Genomic DNA, 21543 nt, shown 5'->3' with positions numbered 1-21543 from the left:
CGATGGTTGACTTTTGGATGGTTGAAACGCGTCGGTTATATCCAGAATGGATTACGTTACATGCAACACATTATTTCTCTTTACAGTTGAAGCAGCAGTTGGTCCTCACTCTTCCTCCTTCGTTTCCTCTGTCTCAGAAGATAAACTCTTCTCATAGATGAACTGAGCGACTAAGCCCGCAAATATCAAGCCCAGCGCAGCGACTTTTCGCCATTCCACCTCCGGAGTGACGACGACAGCGTTGGCAATGGTGAAGCCCAGCACGGTCATCAGCGCAAGGTATATGTTGCTTCGCACCTTCAAACCTGCGTTTCTCCTCGTGGCTTCCTCCAGCTTCTGCGCTTCCATCTTGGCTTTCATCTTCGCTCCCGCTTCCTTGTCTTTGGGTGCAGGTCGTTTCTCCTTCAGGTTCTTGAAGAACAAGCCCTCGTTCCGGTCCCTCTCGATTTGGTCTTCGAACTCCTCCAACACCCGGTCGTTCTTCTCGATCTCCTGCCTGTTCACCTCCGCGGCTTCCTCGAACGCCTGCGCCCGGTTCTCCAGCTTCTCCATGATCTGTACATGCGAAGAGCAGGTGTTATTTCCCGAAGTGGTCGCCGAGGCTTGAGAGAGAGAGAGAGAGAGAGAGAGAGACCCTGGCGCTGGCTTCGTCGAGCTCTTTGAGTGCGTTCTCCCCTATCTGGTCGAACTCGGCGTTGGCGTCCTCCGCGAACTGGGTGAGGAACGCCGACCGCTCGTCGAGGAAGTCGGTGAGGCGGACTTTTTGGGCCTGCAGCATGGCGATCCGGGCGAGCAGTTCCTGCTTTCGCTTGTCGCCTTCGGCCGGGGAAGAGGAATCGGCACGGCCGGCGTCGTTGGAGCTGCAGAAACTGGAGACCGATCTCCGCCTGTTGCGTGACGTCTTCCTCTGGGCAGGAGATGGGTTTGGGCGATGGAGGGATGGTTGGATCGCCTTGAGGATGCTCATGATCTCTCAATACAATCTCGATCGGGTTTCTGGGATTGTCCGCCTCCCGTTTCGGCTCAGGAAACAATATCTACTGTATTATTTGGGAAAGTCCACGAATTAAGATGACCGTTTTACCCCTTCTCCAAACAGGGTTTATCCTTCATCAAGAGCATTATCGCATCCAATCCGTCCATTGATGATATGTCTACGGAGCAAACCCATCATCAACCGTCCATCCGAGTTCGATGGTAACTTCGTTATTTTTGCAACTAAGATTCTCGATGGCATAGGAATATTTCTAGGGAATATATAGGGGTAATACGGTACATTTTCCCTTCCATTGGATATATTGATCAAATTAAACCTGTCTAATTTTGCGCCCGAAATTATTGTGAATATAACCGTATGATTTGGTTTCTGATGTATGAAGCGCGTCCACAATCTTTGCTCCGGCCTCCATCCGTCCCGGCCAATCCATCCCCCATCGAATGGACTCCCCGCGGCGTCCCCTCCTCCGTCATCGACGAGCACCTCGAGAACGTCTTCCGGCGTGGGTGAGTGTCTCATGTTTTCCGTTACTTCTCCTGTGTTGCACACCAACTGCTTGCTCTTTTGTCTGAATAACCTTGATGTTAAACTTAGGGTGTAGCTTCTTGTGTTGGCTCAACTTAGCAATCGGTCATTCTGCTAGAAAGGACTTCCGATTTACCAAGCTAGATATTTTTTCTGCACAGTGGGTGCTTGTTGTTGTGCCTCCTGCCATAATTACCTCTTGTCTTGATGCTTCAAACTACACCATCATGGCCACCATAGACACCATAAACTCCTATTGCACCTTCCCACACAATTCTTAGGATTTATTGGATGCCTATTTCCCTGGCACTATGAACTCCTATTGCACCGACTGTAGATGTTGCTCTTGTTAATTTGGTGTTCGAGGACACAACTTTATGCCGTGGTTCTTTCGATGGTTGGTGAGCCAACTTTTGTGTTAGCTGCTCATAGTGCTTGACCAATGAGACACCGCCCGTGCTCTACTTGTGCTTCTTTTGCGATCGTTCGCAAGAACAAATACAAGCAATGCGCTTTATGCATCATAATGGAAGAAAAATGTTGGCTCAACATCTACAGTCCTGCTACTCCCTCTTACCTATCAACAAGCCAGCAGTTTAGCTGCATTTTCCTACCTCTTCATGTCTCTATATCTCTCTCCACTGTCAGCTCCTCAACAACATATATGCTGCTTTGTCTTACATCTTCTCTTGATTCTTGCTCGCAGTGCTTTGGCTGTAGAATTTTGCATGCAGGACATTGATAAGTGACTTAATTTTAGTTCTTATTTTACTTCGTTGGTTTTCTTCTTACCAGTCTTGTGTTTTAGGTGTTGTCTTTGTTCTGCATTTACTCTCAATATGGCTACTTTGTTATATGTTTCATTAATGCATGTTCTCAATCATGTGAAGAACAAAAATGCAACTTGTTCCTAGAAGAATTCGTCTGGTTTATGAATATTGGATGGTAAAGACTGGTCCATGAGTGTAAACAGCGGAGTTAATACTATGGTTTCAACTCCGGTAATCGAATTCCTCGTTCATTGAGTTACTTCTTTTTCTCGTCCAAATTTGTCCTTAGATCATCCTTACAAATATTTTGTACGTTTGTAAGTCTCGATACTGATTCCATCAACATAATATAAGAGCATAGACTTCCTTACAAGAGCCAAACTCCCCCAGCAAGAAAGAGGGCCAACTTAAAGACAGAAGAATCATCATAGGTAGAAATCGGAGATAGAAATGCATCAGTAGCTGCAACCTTTATCTTTGCGGCGAGACTGGCAATGGAGGTCACGCGTTCTGGGCCTTCTCCTTGGTCTCCTCCTTCTTGGAGGGCACTCGGCCATCGGTCCCGGCGAGCAGCACGTACTTGTCCTTCCTGGTGAAGTTGGTGCCCTGGAAGCCCAGCGTGATCGCCAGCACACGCTGTATGTAATTGGCGACCTCGATGGGCGACTTCCCACCGGCGCAGGTGAGCTCCTTGGGCAGCTGGTTGAGGAAGGTGATCTCGTAGGTGGGCCGCGGGTTCATGAAGAAGAAGTAGGGGTCGAAGAGCTTCCACCCCCTGGCGGTCGTCCCGTGGAACATGCTCTGCTTGGTGTTGATGGCCACGGGGACGATCCGGTCCGTGAGCTCCGCGAACATGGCGCTGAACCTGAGGAGGAAGGGCTCCCGGCAGGTGGTGCCCTCGGGGCAGATCACCAGGTCGCCTTCCTCCAGTAGGCGTTTGATGTGCGCCGCGTCCTTGTCCCTCTCCCGCGACAGCGCCACGGCGTTGATGGGGGAGATGAGCTCGGAGAACTTGCTGATGCTGTAGGTGACGCAGCTGATCTTGCGGCGGAGGGCGACGGCGGTGACGACCGGGTCGAGCACGGTGCGGTGGTTGCACACGAAGAGCACTCCGGGGTGGCCCTTCTTGGGTGGCGGCGGGGGCGCGCCCTTCACCACCAGCTTGATGCCCATGATCCTGTAGTTGTGGAACACGATGCGCTCCGGCAGCGGGAGGTTGATGTACACCCTGAGGAGCGAGAGGGCGAAGCCCAAGGGTATCCAGAGGAAGGTGACGAGCGCCACCATGGGGGTCGGCAGCTGGACCAAGCGGCCGTCGTGGAGAATGACCCGGTTCAGGAGCTGGCTCTTGGGCACCGGGCTCCATTTTGAATGCGGCACAACGTAAGCTTCCTGAAGCCAATCGGAAAGCAGATGCTGTTATCAATGGCTCCCATCCCCATCCGTTTGCACAGGAAAGAGGAAGAAAGAAAGAAGAAGGCGGCATACACCGCAGACCACGATAATTGTAGATATATGTGATGCTCAATTTTGGAGTAGATCAGTTCAGTCACTAGATCCATTGAAGTAGGTCAGTTTTGGGTTCAAACCTTGCAAATGGACATGAAATCGTAGTCAGTCTCTCTGTCGCCGATGCCCACGTCCGGCGAACTCCCTCCAAACTCCTCCTCCACCGCCTTCTTCTTCAGCTGTCCGATGAGCACTCCGGGCTTCTTGAGGAACCCCGTTGCTCTCCCTGACGCGGTCACCTCCAACTCAGTCCCCAGGACCTTGTCGGCCCCGAGGAAGCTCTTGGTGAACGGTTCCACCATGATCCTGGGGTTCGCCGTCACAATGTATCTCCGGCCGAACGAACCGAACACCCGCCACGTCTCGGGGTGCACGTCCTCGGCGTAGAACCTGGGCAACACCGAGCGCGCCACCATCTCGATATCCGTCACCCTCAACCTCGCGAAGGCGATGAACACCAGCGCCTGTATGGCCACTGACTCCGAGAAGAAGACGTAGATCGTGTAGACGACGGGGACCGACATGAGGAGGACGAGGCCCCGCAGGAGGCTCCCTGCCTCGATCGCGACGAGCATGAAGTAAGGGAAGGCACTACGGGAGATGAGGAGAGTGCCATCGAGATCTGCCGCCACGGCCTGATGCGACCGTTCTTCCGAGCTACACTTGTCGATGGACTTGAACCTAAGCGACCCCATCCGTGGAGCTGTTGATGGTGGTGGTGGCGGTGGCCACGGAAGGGCAGGTTTCGCTTGGTTAAATCACCAAGGATTCGAAGGAATATAAATGGGAGTGCAGTAGGTGGCACCGCGAGCTAACTTGAGAAGCTACTTATTCTACTAATTTATGCATGGAGAAGGGACGTTCACAACAGCCAATTGCTTGTGATCGATCGACCTTTGCTTGACCAAGTTTGAAGCCTGGATCGGGTAGATGTCAACGTCAGTCTTCTTGGCTGTCACCACCGCTCTGGTTTTCTACCTCACGTTAGCATTCGACTATTAGTAGTATAAGCCGATCCTCCTCCGCAGCATTAACTTGGAGCCACCGAACCCACGAGAATAAGGAAGTAAAAGCAGCAGCAGCAGCAGCGGCATGCAGTCTCCTGCAAGAAGGATTCGTTAGCTGGTGGTAGCGCATTTTTGCGATCGCCATTAATGGAGTGAAGCAATTAGTTGACGGCGTGTTATTATTATCACATGCAGCCTTCCCCATGCCGGTGATCGAACCAGTCGTAGCAATGGTAGAGCTTTTTCACGTTGACACACGTCTGATCCATCCTTTTATTGTCCTACCTAGAAAAGTGGACTGTTTTATGCCCACTGATATCCTTCATGGATGCTCAAATCTTTACTCTAATTCATCGTCTGCAGTAAACCATCTTTGACACAGGAGCCCCTCGTCACCTTCGTTAGGCGAGGAAGTTCCAGATACCCTAATCGGTGCTCTAAAAAACAAACGGACGAGAAGGGGACGGCTGGTGATGTCCACCTCGTGATGGTCCAAAGTGGCCAACACTTATCCGATCTACTTCACCGTCGTTGCAAGCATGGCTTTCGCATGTGTCTCTCTGCCTAACTTCTCTGCATTAGTGACCTCACACATTGATGAGGCATCTCCAACTCCGACCTCACACGGCATTAAACGGACCTGAAAGAAGAGTCCTTCGACTAAGTGTCACTGTTTTAATTCTACCTATATTACCATGCAAGCAATTAAATGCTACCTATATCTGCATGCTATTGACTGCTTGTCTTGGGTTCTAAACCCATCACCGAGCCTCGCTTTGAGCGGCACAAACAAGTTATCATGTGCCCAGTGAACTCATTTCACGGCCACTGGTCCCGCACTTCCTCAGTTCTTAGCTCAGATCGTCGTCTAAGGAGAGGTGATGACACGTTTCTAAGACAATGATTTCTTTCTTTCCGAAGAAGTCTTATTTGAGTTGCGAGTGTATCTGAAAACGATCCTTGGCCGAAATCTAATCGTCTGCAAACTGATTCGAACAAAAGCCTGATTCTGTAAAGAAGAGTTTGCAGACTTTAGAACTCAGTAAGCCGAGTGAGAGCTCCGATTCGCGTTAGGTTAAAAGTAAATGAAAAAGCATTCTGATTAAGGAGTCGAAGCATCAAAAGTTGTCCTAATAAAGATGTATTCCCGACCTTCGTACGGGTTTGACTGGGAAAGCCATTCCGAGATATAATCGTGAAGAGTCAGCGAAGACGAACAGAAAAGAAAGCATCGAAAGAATGACTACAATAAGATGAAAGTACGAATCTTTCTTCCTTCATCGGTTGCAAGTATCGTAGCGGAAAGGCTTTCTATAGCCTTTTCCAAGAATCAAATGCTACCACACGGCAGCCTACGTGCAGAGATACCAAGTCAAGCCTCGTCGACGTGCGCGCAACATCCGTCTGCATGTGCATGGGGGACGAGAGACTCGCTCAAAATAGAAATAAGGACATGAGTACGAGGGCAACTCGGTGGTCATCGACAACACGTACGTGGCTTTTGTTGAAATTAAACTTGTTCAAGTGTCATAAAAAAGGTTCATTGCATCAAGTGGGAGAATCATTACATCAAGAAGAAAAAATGGATTAGAAATCTATAGAAAGATAAGTCAAATTGGTTATTGGTTCTTGAAAGGATTTCTTGAAAGAGAATGATTCATCTTGAATACAATTAATATAATGTATCTTTGGGGACTATATAAACCTCATATGTTGGGTCATGAGTAAAAAAATAGAGTTTCTGAAATTGTAAAGAGTTTTTCTTGAGAGAAATATAGAAGGTTGAAAGCTTGTTATACTCTTCCTGTGTTTGATATCTCTATCCCCTCTTCCTATCAACATCAACATTTGGTATCAGAGCATAGGTTAAGCTATGACTTCTTCCTCAAGTGCCATCCAACTCCAGATCCCCAGATTGACAAAAGAAAATTATGACATATGGTGCATCCAAATGAAGGTTCTTCTAGGCTCCCAAGATGTATGGGAGTTTGTAGAAGATGGATTTGTTGAACCAAGTCCAGCAGAAGAAGGAGCAATGAATGCAGAAGGAAGAAAACAACTCAAAGAAAGAAGGAAGAAGGAGAAAAATGCTTTGTTCACAATCTACCAAGGCCTTGATGATACAATGTTCGAGATCATCGCTCCAGCAAATACTTCAAAGGAGGCTTGGGAAATGCTTCAAAAAGCATTCGGTGGTGTTGATAAGGTAAAGAAACTTCGTCTACAAGTTTTACGAGCCGAGTTTGAAAAACTACAACAAGGTACTTCTGAAACTATTTCTGATTACTTCTCAAAAATCATTTCTATTGTTCATCAAATGAGACGAAATGGTGAACAAGTAAATGATCAGAGAGTAATAAAAAAAATATTGAGATCTCTAGATCCGAAATTTGATTTTATTGCTGTCGCGATTGAAGAATCTAAAGATTTGAAAAAAATGTCTTTAGAAGAACTTATGGGTTCCCTTCAAGTTCATGAATAAAGGATTACAAAAAGAGGAGAAGACAAAACTATAGAGCAAGCATTACAAACGAAGCTTACTCTTGAAAATAAACGAGAATCAAATTCTCAAAGAGGAAGAGGACGAGGACAAAGAGGAAGAGGAGGCAGAAATCAGACCAATCAAGAATCTCCAAACAGTGAAGATGTTGGAGAAAATTATAGCCAAAGAGGCCGAGGTTATGGTCGAGGACGTGGCCAAGGCCGTGGACGTGACAGAAACTCTAAAAGGAGGTTTTAAAGAAGTTTTCTATGGAAGATTGTCATCCTACAGATACACCTGTTCAATATGGCACCAAGTTGACCAAGGAAGGTGAAGGTACATACATTAATCCAACTTATTATAAAAGTCTAGTTGGATGTTTAAGGTATTTGACATGCACTCGACCTGATATACTATTTGGAGTTGGTTTAATAAGTAGATTTATGGAAGTTCCAAAGACATCTCATTTAAATGTCGCTAAAAGAATTTTGCGATATATCAAAGGAACAATTGAGTATGGAATGTTCTATTGATCATCTAAAAAGTTGGAGCTCATTTGATATAGTGACAGTGATTGGGCCGGAAGCTACGATGATCGGAATAGTACAACTGGATTTATATTTTATTTTGGTGAAGCTACATTCACTTGGTCTTCAAAAAAGCAACGAATCGTTGCTCTATCAAGTTGTGAAGCAGAATATATAGCAGCTTCTTCTAGTGTTTGTCATGCAATATGGCAAAGAAGATTACTCCAAGAGCTTCATATGCCACAAGAGAAGTCAACCAAGATTTATGTTGATAACAAATCAGCTATTGCCTTAGCCAAGAATCCAGTATATCATGAAAGATCAAAGCATATCGATACAAGATTTCATTTCATAAGAGATCATATCAAAAATAAAAAAGTGCAGATACATCATATCAAGACAAGTGAACAAGTGGCTAATATACTCACAAAGCCTCTTAAATTTGAAATATTTTAACAATTTCGAAGAAAACTTGGCATGCTGGATGGAACAAGTTTAAGAGGGGAGAATGTTGGAATTAAACTTGTTCAAGTGTCATAAAAAAGGTTCATTGCATCAAGTGGGAGAATCATTACATCAAGAAGAAAAAATGGATTAGAAGTCTATAAAAGAATAAGTCAAATTGGTTATTGGTTCTTGAAAGGGTTTCTTGAAAGAGAATGATTTATCTTGAATACAATTAATATAACGTATCTTTGGGGACTATATAAACCCCATATGTTGGGTCATGAGTAAAAAAATAGAGTTTCTGAAATTGTAAAGAGTTTTTCTTGAGAGAAATATAGAAAGGTTGAAAGCTTGTAGTACTCTTCCTCGGTTTGATATCTCTATCCCCTCTTCCTATCAACGTCAACAGCTTTCTCTATCGATTCAATGAACAGGAAATTTTCGACATCTAAATCCCATTTAGCCACTGCACTGCAGTTGGAACGACACAAGAGAAGGGTTTTGAGGTCAACACCGGTGGCGCCGTGAAGCAGAAACTCTAGGCTTCGTTTCTTTGTGCTCTTGTTTGTCTCTTGCATTGGGAATACAAATTAGCTTGAAATCAGTATCTTTCGTTTGTTTTGACCATTAGCTGGGATGCATTGAAAAGCTCATGGTTTTGTTATTTGAGTCATCAAACGTTGTATGTTATTTGAGTCTCGTTGATATAAATGAAGTGATTTTTATTTCAGGAATTTTTTGTGCAATTATTACTTGAAGAAGTTAATGGTATCATTCAAATGTTGTGGAAGAGATTTATGTAATCCTCTATTCGGCTTTGAATAGCAACAATAAGAATACAAACTACCGTAACCTCATGCGTAAGGCAGACGATGGCCAACGAAATGGGTACGATAGTCCATGTGATTTCACTAGGACCACAAGGATCACTATGTTTGAAGAATCACAAAAGATAAGTGATAAAGGTAGGATAAATATGTTCATTTTTTATTTGATGAAAATGCTACAACTTACGTATATATAGAACCACATAATTGTTTAGTCAATTTGTTATTATTTTTTTGTGTTGCTTGTGATTTTTTTAATTTTTTTTTTGTGTCAATTGGCGTGTGTGTTCATGTTTCTATTTTTTTTTTCTTTGTATTAATTCTTAATGGATCGCACGACTATGCTAACTAACGAGTATACTTGAGTGTCACCTTAGATGATCTCATCTAAGAAGGTGAGCTTTGCATCACTGTTAGGTCATCAAATTTATTGCTTGGGTCGGGCATAAACTCTCGACTATCTCGTAAAACATATATGAGCCTTAAAATTATCTACTAAGTCCTAATAAGAGGTTAGTGATTCTCGATAGACTAAACTATTATCCTCTTCTTCTCAATTCTCTCTCTCTCATTAGTCTCTTGCCTCTCTTCTTTACACTCGTTCATCGAAAGCTAGCTTAAGCATCAGAGAGAACCTTATGATCGTAATTTGCTTGATGATGTCTCTTTAGGTCTTATCGTACATTGTAGTGAAGACCACAATTAGTAATAATTAAATACGTTGATCAATTGAGAGTTTACCTAGCTTTTCCCATTCTAAAATGGGGATTTTAGGATTCAAGATAGTGTAACTTTGATGCTTAAAGAATAAAATTAAAGGAAATCTAGGATATAATTATCTTTAGGACAAAATAATTATTATGCTCAAATCAGCATCTTAATTTGATACAAAAAGAAAGCTTTGTGCTCATCAAATGGGTGAGCACAGAAAGCAAAAGTGAGCAAAAAAGAAAGCTAGCAAGTATGACACATGTGGAAAACAATGATATGGTTTTCAAGTTATTTGTTGCAACCTTTGCTATGTCATCAACCAAGAATTATTACAAGCATAGATAACCTATTGATGATCACACAATCCATAAAATACAGGTGACTATGAGAATACTATATTAGTATTAATTCTATCTATATATATGCAGCCAAGAATTAGTTTTAATGATCAGAAAATATTTGGTCAATGGTCTTCTTCACATCTGCAATGTTGACTCTCTTCCCATGAACCTCTTTCACCTGAAAGGGCACAGATGTAAGGAGATATCAGTCGACTAAATTAGATGCATAGAAGAATTGGCACTATCAGTGTCTCTCATGGTCTACATAGGTCAAGAGTTCCCAAAGCAATATGTAATATCCAACATTTCTCATGAAACTAAAAGAAAACAGCTGATAAAAATTTTAAGAAAAAAAGAATAATAATGTTTGAAAGAATAATAAATTTCTCATTGTGGAATCAAAGTCAATGAGTAAGGTAATAGGTCATATGGTGAGATAAAAAATGGAAAAAACCACTCTAATTCTGACTCATCATACTAAATTCTCAAGAAAAGATGATTTGGACTCTAGTAGTACTCACTTTTATTGTTCTACTTGTTTACACATACATTATCGTTGAATGGAATGCTCGTTTATCTTATCATATTTCTGTGGGTTAATTATAGATTATTCTCTATAATTAACTAATTTTAGCATCTCGATCTTTATATTTTTAAAAATTACATTGCGATACATATCTATATATTACAAAAGTGAAACATTTAACTTTGTTGTTCTAACAAAACCTTTCATTTTTAACCTAATAAAATTATTTTTTAATCTTTAATAGGGATTTTAATATTTCATTTTCATAAATATAGGAATCCTAATGTAATTTTTGAAAACATAAAAATTAGATAGGGATCCTAATGTAAAATATATGCCAAACTTGGTATTACCTTAGCACGTAACTCTGCATTGCAGACGGCATTGCTGGCGGAGAAGTGCACGGAAGAGACCTCCAATCCCAGCTCATGAAGCCCCTGCAAAACCTTCAGCAGTAGCCCGTCTCTGTGAGTGCACTGTAGCTCCAGGAGAGCATCTTCTTCTACTACGGACGCATGCACGCCCACTCCGTTGCTTCCCTCGAGCGCTTGTAGCTTCCTCTTGTCCACCACATGGTTGTCCAGTTTGTAGTTGACCGCGTAATCTGGCTTGTCAACCTCCATTGCTTTCAGCCTCCGATCGCTTTGCCTGTTTCTTGCCTCAAGATCTTGAATCCGTTTTCTGAGTTGCTTCACGTACTCGATTGTGTCGCCAAGTATTGAAGCCTTGTCCATCTGCAACTCCTCAGCTCGGACATATGAGCTTTAGATGATCTAAGATCAAAGGCATACGTAGAAGAAGAAGGAGAAGTGGGAGGCATGCATGCCTTGGTCACAAATGGAACTAATGAACGGAGGATCATAAACCTCTCGTTGAGCTTCTCTCTCCTGCGGCGTTCAGCGAGAACATGGTTGGCACTGATTTCTTCTTGTGCCGCGCCCTTCTGGAACCTGTTTCCGCCCTCTCCATCCGTCGACTTGGGTGAGCTGCCGTCGCTCAACTTGCAATGTAGATCGCGAATGTTGAGCAGGACACTCTTCAGCAACCACTGCGAAATACAGCTCCCTCGTGAGCACACCGGAAGACGATCTCTTTCGGAACTCCATCTGGAGAAGGCTGACTTCTGCGATTGAATCACGTCACCGAAGGGGCTCGAGCCCACCCATCGCTTCAGGTTGTGTCGTAGCACACTGGACACCGTCTCAGAGTAGTGGGCATCTTCTGGCGATAAATCTTGCTCCTGAGTTCCTACAGGACAATCTGCAAGTGTGAGTTCCACGTTAACAGCCAGCTGTCCAAGCTTTGGAGTCTGCAGGGATACCTAATGGCTGTTGAAACCCATTGCCAAGATCTTCAAGAAGACAATTCCAGTTTTTACAGATAGATTGCGCTGCGGGCATCTGTTCTGCGTCCAGGTTATTGGAACAATCGCTGATGGAGCCGACTCTTATGTCTTCCGACATCTCAAGCTGCATCAACTCGCTTGCTTCAGCCGCTGGAATCGTCTCCGCCGCCGCCACCGTCAGACCAGGAGGCACAGAAACATCAACGCTGTACTTCATCGCTCTGAGTTCCGATCGGGAGCTGCCTTCTATCTCGTCGCCCTCATCGTTGTCCTCCTCGTCATCATGAGCATCATCCTCTTCTCGGTTGGAAGCGTGTATGTCCATGTTCATCTGTTGCATCATCGCTGGTTGCTGATACAGTGGATGATGATGGTCTGCCCTCGCAAATTGATTAGAAGTCGAGTGCTCTGAGAGGGCAGGCTTGGTATGTGCATCGAAAGAGTCCATGAAGTGTCTCTTTGCACGTTGTATCAACGCCATATCTTCCTCAACCTATCCGAGAATTATATCAAACTGTAGCTCAAACATTACAGCGAAGAATCGAGGACAACTCACGAGTTTGTCTTTGCTTAATGGCTACAAGAACGAAGATGTACATACTGACCTTTTCTATGTTACCTAATTCGAGGACTCCATCCACGAGAGGGATGCACGCAACTGTCTGCGACATCGAGAAAAGAAATCAATTGTAATCTCTACTCACATCTTTTCTCATGATTTATCGATTTCACGTGAAATAAGAGAAAGAAATGAAACCTGAATATGAGCACTCTGTTGGTTTTATGGAGTCCATGAATCATAACGAAAAGAAAAGGTTAGTATTATCTCAATCATAAAATCCTCACACAACATATATATTTATATATGCACATCCTTGTTAATGTCGGGAAGGTTTGTTAGGTTCTGTGGAAGATGACGAAGAGACTGCAGACAAGTAGTACCTTTGCGAGAATGGCCCTCGAGAAGACCTTGCTATCAACCTCGTTTGCCCTTGTGAGCCAAACATGTCGCTGCCTTGCAAATGCCTTCCCTGGTAACCTAAAACATCGTTGAATTATACTGAGCTAATAAGAATACTTCGATACAAGGGAGTTGGAGACAATTTGAGAGGATTAATTAAGCATTAATCTTTGTTCATTATGATTCTACTATATATACCAACTACTAATCCAGTATTGTTGGGTAGAGGGGGGGGGGGGGTGATGGATGGCATGGTACCCGACGCCAGGAGGGAAGGAGAAGGAAATGCACATGAGGTAGAACCATTCAGCCTCGGTGAGATCCTCCGGCGAGAGTGCAGCACAAGGTCGCCGTGCCGGGAGGTTGGCCTCTCCCGACGAGAGCGACTCGTAGAGCTCCCTGAGCTGCTGACTCCTCTGGAGGGAGGCCTCCTCCGTGCTCACCTCCACTGGCTGCACCGTCTTCCTCGTCTTTATCGATCCATTGTAGTACCCATCTCCCCACACCAGAATTCTTTCGCAAGGCATGAGAAAAAGCAGAATTAGGAGGAGGAAGAAGGCGGTGGGACCGTTCACAATGCTGTGTTCTCACCCTTGTTGAGGACAGGGCTGCCAGAAGAGGCTATATGTCCACCGAACGCTCTGCACCACCGCCTGCAGCGTTTGCTGAAGACTGGTGCTCGGTGGGGTAACCATGACTTCCTCCGCAGCAGGAGGACGATGCTTGCCACCACGACAGAGAGAGAGAGAGAGAGAGACGAGGCGGAGTCGTTGAAAGATACAGTGGAGGAGAGAGGACTTCTTGGTGGTGGAATCGACGTAGGCAAAGTTAGCGATGGATTGGCAAGGCATTTAACTGGTGATATGGGGATGGCTTTTGACCGGTGGTTCTACCAGCCGGTTCTCACCTGCTTCGTTCAGCAATGACCACGTGGTGGACAGCGTACTGCTCTTGTCGACTCCACCTTAACTACGTCGGTCTTCCGTAAATATGTCGCCTCCACTCCATCTCCTCAAACGACAGTTGACTACTCTTTTCATAATTATAATTATATTTATATATAATTCTAAAATTAAATTATTTGATATATATTTTTTAAAAAAATATATATTTTAATTGTGTAATATAACTAAAGAAACAGCTTGATAATGAAGTGACTTCATCCTCCAAGACAAAGAAACTATCTCTAACAGCATGCTCGATTGGGGAAAGCCACTGCATGTGAACAAATAGTCAACGCTCATTTAATCCCTAACAAAATATGGTCAACATATCAAGCCCGGTTACATAATTAGTATGACCGACTCGGATCCGACCCAATTCCATCTTTAATCGAATCGGATCTTATGGGATGTTGAGGCCTTCAGTTATTTAAATCCGAATCGAGGATCTCAGCATTATTTTCCTAATATAAACTAAGATTAATCCAAATTTTTAGAGCTGATGTCGCATGCTATATATACACTTGAAGAACCCGATAGTTCCAACAACTTCCACGACGTGAGCACCGCCATCCCTAGAATTTCGCGGAGCGGACGAAGAAGGTCGCATCGATGCCAGTCATCCCTCATCCGCGACGACGAGGCCGGAGAAGAGCGCCTGAGTAAGCGAAACCCCTTGTTTTCTTGGAATCCCTCTTCTTCTTTGTCGATCTTCCCCACCTTTTCCTTTGATTGACATTTCTTTGTTCTGGCAGCGGCCGCCGGAGAATGGAGGGTCCGGCCCAGGAGCGGGGAGCCCATGGCTTTCCGGAAATGACCCTCCTCTACCCTTTTCGTGAGGATCGATGGAAGGAAGGGAGAGAGCCCAAGAAACCACACGCGAGGTGTCATCCTTTCTCGGGGACGCAGAATGGCATTCTTTCTGTAAGTTCTGGAACGAGGGATTGGTTCGGACACCTCTATATGATCAAGTGTCATAGACGACGGCAGCATCCATGGATGTAGCCCTCGACGACGCCGTGACGAGTGCCGGGGTAAGCGAAACCCTATATTTTCATGGAAGCCCTCTCCTTCGTTGCCGATCTGTCGCCCTTTTATTCTTCATGATGTCTCTTCTGCATGCCATCAAGAATTATATCCCCTCTCTTTGATTGGCAGTTCTGGCCGTGGTAGGGAAAGAGAGCCCAGTACAGCAGCAGCTCGAACCCATGGCTGAACGGGAATGGTAGTGTGACCCTCCTCTTCTCTTCCCTAGGGGATCAACGGAAGAATGGAGAAATCGTATGAAACCATACGTGAGGTATATCGTCTTTTGTTGCGGATGCAGAATCACAATCGTTCTTTAATTGTTAGAATTAGGGTTTAGGTTCAGTTATTTGAAGCTCTGTGACTGAATAACCTAGTTGAAATAAAATTCCATCTGCATTAGAAAGATTGTCGGGTCTTGAGGAATTCTGTTGTGCGAACTAGAAGGGAGAAGTCATACCTGCTGACAAGTATTGTGCCCATGATGGAGCCTTTAAAGCCCACTCGTGTACTGTCTTTCAGGATCCAGAGTTAGCGGATCTGGTGACATTGTTGAGTAAAAAGGGGAAGGCGTTCATAAACAGCTTAACAACAATCCTGTCAATAACCTACCTGAGTAATGGAAGATGAGAGTAGTATCAGAATGTAGACTTGTGAGAGGAAATCTATGGTATACAAAAGATGCTAGTTTATTCATGTACACGTTTAGTAAAAGGATGACGGAAAGCATAGATGCCTTTTTAGGAATTAAAAATTGATCAATCTGAATTGGGATCATCTTGGCACACGATGTGATAAAAGATGGAGTGTTTCAGTATCTATTCCAAGATTGACTTAAATCATGTGATTGATCAAGAAGGATCACAGCTGATCTCAGGGGATATGATGATTGGGAAGAGAAGAACAGGGGAGAAGACGATTTGAAGAGTGTTAGAATTGGTTCCCTCTTAACCTCGACTTTTCTTCGAGGGAGAGAAGTGCCTCCAAATCTACTCTAAGTAACTAAATGAAGGGGGAGAAGTAACTACTGTTATGCTAGAAACAAAGGTAATGATAGCCAAGAGTGTGTTAGAGGCTTACAAAGTTCATTTATAAGATCATGCATATTTCAAACTAACATTGTTATTACATAGTCATTTCTAGATTTCTTCCTTCAATATCCTGGCAAGACTTCTCTTTAAGCTCCAGGATTGGCAGTCCCTCTTTGGAATGGTTGGTTGACCACTTGGGGGCTGGCCAACACTTCCTTTTCAGGGATGGGAGCTGGCTGGCCCATATCATGGCCATGATTTTCTGGCCCATATCCAAAGAGGCTGTACTTATGTTGTAATTGATCTTCTAGCTGGAATAGAGGTTCTTCAAAATAGTAATTTCTGCTCTTATCTTCCGGTTAAAGTAGGAATTTTCTTGTTTTTTCCCTAGGAAATTGTCTTGTCTGACTTTTGAATTCTTTATGAGCTGTTCCGATCAAAGTAGGAGTGTTTCAACTCCATTGTTATCAGTGAAGGGATCCCTGAGCCCTCCAAATAGTTGGTTAACTTGGTCTCCCTTTGGTGTTGCCAAAGCCCCCTAGATATGACAGTCAAGGGCTTTTGATACATGATAACATTTTAGTGACAACGGCTCAATCACTCTGTGTACTTATTCAAAAGGAGAAAAAAGTTGACCTTTGGTCCTGATCGTTATTGATATGGACAAAGCCTATGATAGGCTTAATCCTATTGTCACTGTTAAGATCATCAACCATATGAACTTCCTTAATTCATCTTTGGGTGTATTCTTGTACTTATGCTATTTGGGTTCATATAGTAAATGTAATTCATATATATCTTAGTTTCAAAGCTAGAAAAGGGTAAGGCAAGGGACACATTTTCACTGAACTTCTTTATTCATGTATCCCAGTTGTTGTCTGCTTTGCCTAATGGATCAAATTAAATATTACACCTTCTAAATTCAGACATATGATCAAATTGGGCATTTAATGTATTCAATTACATTTTGATGAACATCGAAGCCTCAAGCTAATTTTGCAGGTATTTGTTAAATGCATTTGACAAATGGAAGAAGATTGGATAACTAAAGATTAAATGTCCAAAACTTTGCAATATTCTTTCTCAAATCGATTATTTTTCGTGCACTGGGCTGTTATTCTTTAATATATAGCAGTAAGCTTCTGTATTACTGGATAGTTGTAGTGGATCAAAGAATGATGTTTTATATGGCCCTACCTTGCCTGTAGAAGCTCCATGTCCAAAAATTTGCAATATTCTTTCTCAATCGATTATTTTTCGTGCACTGGGCTGTTTTTTCTTTAATATGTAGCAGTAAGGTTCTGTATTACTGGATAGTTGTAATGGATCAAAGAATGATCTTTTATATGGCCCTACCTTGCCTGTAGAAGCTCCATTATGAACTTTGTGGTTATCTCTTGGTAGATCACAGGGAATTCATCCCTTGATAAACATGAGAAAGCTTCAGATAAAAATACTTTTAGGAGCATGACCTTGTTAACTCATTTCTATTGGCCTTGTTTGAAATGAGCATGGAGTTACCTCTATCCCTGACATTTGAAACTTTTCTGTTGAAGTTGCATTTAGGGAGAATACTGGCTATCAAATGGTCAGGTACTATTAGTGTTACAGGCAGTCAGGAATGCTAGTGGGTTGTATAATGTCATCACAAAGCAAATTTTCATTAATATTAGTTGTTTTTCCAGTTTTTATCCTTAGTCCAAAGGTGCCTTTAGTAATGCTTCCAGTTTTTTTCAAACATTAGATATCGGACAGTGTTTGGATCAAAGATCTGGTCTTGACAAGAAGAAACCCTAAGAAGCATGGACACACGCTTTTGGTGGACATGTCCATGTCCATGTCCAACCACGTCAGACACACGGGCACGTGTCGGACACTCGCATGCGATGCTGCACTCGTGTGGCCCTCACATGAGGGCCATATGCTTCACAAGAAAATAAATCTAGAGATCGTTGTAAGGAAACATATATAAATTATGTTTAGAGATTGTTGAATATTATTTGATCATTTTAATTTTTTTCAACCCATATGATGATATTCATTTGTTCACATTTCTGAGTTTATAAAATTTAATATAAATGCTATAAAACTCATGTAAATCTAATATTATATGTATATATATATTAAAAAATATGTGTGTTCTCGCTGTATCTGTTTCCTAATTTTTTTTAAAAATGACGCATCACCATGTTTGTGTCACCTCATGTCCATGCCCCATGTCCTGTGCTTCCTAGAAGAAAACTTGTTTAGGAGCTTTCTTTGCTAAAATGATGCCACTGGTTATTTAAATCTTTCTGCTACATGTGAGGGGAACCCCACACCATACCACAGTGCTTTTTGGTGGAAATACCACCTTCAGATTGGTACAAGTTGGTCTGTTGGCTCGTGTACATTTATGAATAAATATCATTATGCTGAATGTATAATCTGGAAATCTATAGTTTTATGGAAGCATGTATTTCACAGCTTTTATTTAAGCTTAGTTGTGAAGGCTTCATTTCTGTGGGAAGGCCTGGAATTTGTTGCTTAGGCAGGCATCCAATATCTCTGGGTAGGGAGTGGTTTTGTGAATCTCAATACAATCTGGACAAGATTATTAATTAGAGGATTAAAACATTGTACCTGATAATATTTTTTTCTAAGTCTCTGAGAATGTTTTGTGGTCACATACTCCTAAGGTAAGCAGGCAGGCTGCATTTTGTACCTGGATGGATTATGTTCCTGATGTTCCCTTTCGCATTTTGGCTCTGACACCATTGTTACTTCACATGGATGATGAATTTTCTTTCTCACAGAAAGATATCACTATATATTTGAAGTCATCAGAAGTTATTCTTAGAAATTAGCTTTTTTTGCTTGGTCCATTGTTAGTAACCAACCAGATATTGTAATTCATCATGTTGTTTATGAAATTTCATCTTTTTTTCTATATTGAAATAACATGACTATTAGTTATAACTAGTTGCCTTGTCTTGTATCTAAATACCTTTTTACATATATGTCACCTGTAGTGGGACCAAAGCTTTGGCCATCTTTTTGCAAAGGTTGTTTGGAGTGGACACTACAACCTCGGATTTCATGACTTGGAAATAGAAGAAAACATTGCTTATAATTATAGAGCTAATTGGATGCCTGGCTGCCTCATGTCAAGCGTAAGTTTCATTTGTTTTTCTTATATGTCATGTTAGTCTAGTAAGAACATAGGTTGATGACAAGACTATTTTGCAAAATGAATTTCTGATAGTCATATGATCTAACTTTATCTTCTGCAGCCTTGTTAATGGTCATTTTCTGTTTCATGTTATATCATAGATTACGTTGCAAATTGTTTTACCTGCCCATGCGGACATGTGAACTTATAAGCCTGACCAGGTAATAAAATGTGAACATATCTGAATGGATAATGATTCAAGTATAAAATTGGCTAGTGATTAATTGAAAGAGGATATGCAATCCCCCAGTGGGATATTTTCACGACAATCAAACCATTGGAAGTATATGGACCAAAATTTCACCATATGAGGTACTTGAATTCTGAAATATGATTAAAGGTTAGACTATGGAGACATTGCTTATGGTAAAAGTAACAGTTCCACTGAGCTTTCGGAAGCAAGATTGAATCATCTGGATTATGAGAAAGTTTCAAGGAGATTTTTAGAAGACTTGTATTCACTGACTTGTTCTAAGATGATGCTGTTCTAAGTGACATTAATATGAAGATACTTTTTCATACTGTAGTAATGCTGTTCATTTAGCATAAAACTTGAATGGATTCACTTTTTTACATGAAATTTTACTACTTAATGTCACTTCCCTTGTTTGAAAATCGATAAAATTACCCTAAAATCTTCTTGGCATGGCTGGGGAAAAAAGGTTATTTTAACATGTAACCAGTCTAAAATTACGTCAGCAATATCTCCCTACAAATCAAGGATTACAGCCTTATAACTCTTCTGAGCATGATGTTAACTCTTCTTAGCATGATGTGTAGTTCAAGCACTTGTAGGAAGTCATAGCCATTGATGGTCAATAACATTTAAAGTATCAAAAGAAACTATTGGAGTCCATAATGACATCTTTTAAGATAAAGTTAATGTTGATCTCTGAATATTTTATAAGATTGATGCAATTTCTATAGGAAGTATTGTTGTAAAGGATTTTGAATAATTTCTAAGGTACAGATTCATAAAAAGAGCCTAAAGTACTATTGGTGAGGCCGTGTGTGTACGTGTGAAGAGGAAGTATATAGGTTTAGGTAGTTTTGTCTGCCCATGAGGTAAAGATCAAGGGTTCTTATGATACATAATAAGGTTAAGGGAACTTGTAATCACTTTCATAGAATAAATAAATATATGAATAAGACTAGTTTGGTCCAAATAGGAGTAATGTTTTTTGATTGGAGGATGATCGTACAACTGAAGATTATATCAGTGTGAGAGAAATTAGTTTAAATGAAATACATATGTCTCATTGGAATACAATAGTTTAAGGTTGACTTGAGTTGGTAGTATCTTTGTGGAGGTAATATAAATTCTTGAACAATTAATTTTAGGGCGGAAAAATATGAATCTACATGACGGGCCATGACAAAGACTTGACCTGAACCTAAATTTGACTGTACTTTCCCAAGAAAGGTCTCAAATCAGAGTACAAATAAATAAAGTGCATCTTTGGTAACACGAAGAAGAAGAAGATGCAGTTGAAGTAGATGATCAAGAGATAACCTTCGAGGCACTTGACAGGTCCCCTTGGCCTAAACCTAATCAACTTAAATTAATAGTGTGGAGCCTTTTTTTTCCCGTCATATCAATATGGTTTGTAATTAAAGGTTCCTCATTATCTTCAACGTATGGGTTACAGTCTTAGGCTGAGGGTAGATTGATTGAGTTGTTGCAGTCCTCTTTATTGTCTTAGGTGTAGTTACATGTTATTTATATATATTTTTTCCATTCTTTACTTTCTCTTTAACTTATCCATGTATTGTGCTTTCTTTCGTCACTACCCATTTAGTTATTCGAGATAAACTTCATCTGTTGCTACCGACTGATTTTGACTATTTATCTGAGTTTTTGTTTATTCATTTTATGCTTTTTATTTCTTTTTTCCCTTTATACTGATAATTTACATGGCTACTAAAAAAAATACATTTTTTTTCTTTTTCATGTTTTGCTGCATTTTTCTACTTCTGCTGCTCAAATGTTTTTTTGTTGTTGTTGTTGTGTGTCTTTGTGCTATAGTTTTTGCTTCCTGTCATTTCCATTTTCTGCAGCTGTTACATGATTATTTTCTTTTTGTGTGTTTCTCTCTTTTCATTTTTGCATTGTCATAGATAATATTTTTTTATTTATAGTAATATATATTTTTGCAGTTGAATATATGAAGTTCTGGATTCTTTTATTTATTTTTTATCATCTTTTCTTGGTTACCATACAATAACATTTTTTTTAACCTAATAAAAACATCATCTTTTGTTGACGTTCTATTAATTAATTTGAGTTTTCTGTTGCTTTTTTTTTTTCTTTTCTTTTATCAAGTATGTTCTGGTTTAAGAAAAGATTGAATCTTTTATC

General features: G+C 41.6%; 3 protein-coding genes and 1 long non-coding RNA gene across 5 annotated transcripts; 1 reads left to right on the top strand and 3 right to left on the bottom strand.

Moving 5' to 3' along the window:
* Positions 1-6: 6 nt before the first annotated feature.
* Positions 7-1012, bottom strand: LOC135634131 (uncharacterized). The gene is made up of 2 exons (XM_065144374.1): positions 635-1012; positions 7-555 (listed from the first exon to the last, which is right to left on the bottom strand). The coding sequence occupies exons 1-2, from the start codon at positions 965-967 to the stop codon at positions 106-108; spliced, it is 783 nt and encodes a 260-aa protein (XP_065000446.1). The 5' UTR covers positions 968-1012; the 3' UTR covers positions 7-105.
* A 1611-nt stretch (positions 1013-2623) lies between these two features.
* On the bottom strand, positions 2624-4708 carry LOC135634130 (glycerol-3-phosphate 2-O-acyltransferase 6-like). The gene is made up of 2 exons (XM_065144373.1): positions 3882-4708; positions 2624-3684 (listed from the first exon to the last, which is right to left on the bottom strand). Exons 1-2 carry the CDS (start codon positions 4494-4496, stop codon positions 2794-2796), a joined length of 1506 nt encoding a protein of 501 aa, XP_065000445.1. The 5' UTR covers positions 4497-4708; the 3' UTR covers positions 2624-2793.
* Positions 4709-10079: 5371 nt separating this feature from the next.
* Positions 10080-13787, bottom strand: LOC135634369 (transcription factor BHLH42-like). Of its 2 annotated transcripts, XM_065144791.1 has the most exons (9): positions 13567-13787; positions 13234-13488; positions 12957-13053; positions 12772-12786; positions 12620-12676; positions 11991-12507; positions 11496-11917; positions 11023-11403; positions 10080-10321 (listed from the first exon to the last, which is right to left on the bottom strand). In XM_065144791.1, the coding sequence occupies exons 1-9, from the start codon at positions 13668-13670 to the stop codon at positions 10244-10246; spliced, it is 1926 nt and encodes a 641-aa protein (XP_065000863.1). In that variant the 5' UTR covers positions 13671-13787; the 3' UTR covers positions 10080-10243. The 2 variants fall into 2 exon arrangements, with proteins under 2 accessions (XP_065000863.1, XP_065000864.1); XM_065144792.1 differs by lacking the exon at positions 12772-12786.
* Positions 13788-14322: 535 nt separating this feature from the next.
* On the top strand, positions 14323-19240 carry LOC135632671 (uncharacterized). The gene is made up of 4 exons (XR_010494738.1): positions 14323-14578; positions 14672-14950; positions 15075-15216; positions 18985-19240. It is a non-coding gene; the product is annotated as an uncharacterized LOC135632671 (long non-coding RNA).
* The last annotated feature ends 2303 nt before the right edge of the window (positions 19241-21543 follow it).

The sequence above is a fragment of the Musa acuminata genome, chromosome BXJ3-3, assembly GCF_036884655.1.
Source record: "Musa acuminata AAA Group cultivar baxijiao chromosome BXJ3-3, Cavendish_Baxijiao_AAA, whole genome shotgun sequence".
In the NCBI taxonomy this organism is placed as follows: domain Eukaryota; kingdom Viridiplantae; phylum Streptophyta; class Magnoliopsida; order Zingiberales; family Musaceae; genus Musa; species Musa acuminata.
This window is presented reverse-complemented; position numbering and strand designations above follow the sequence as displayed.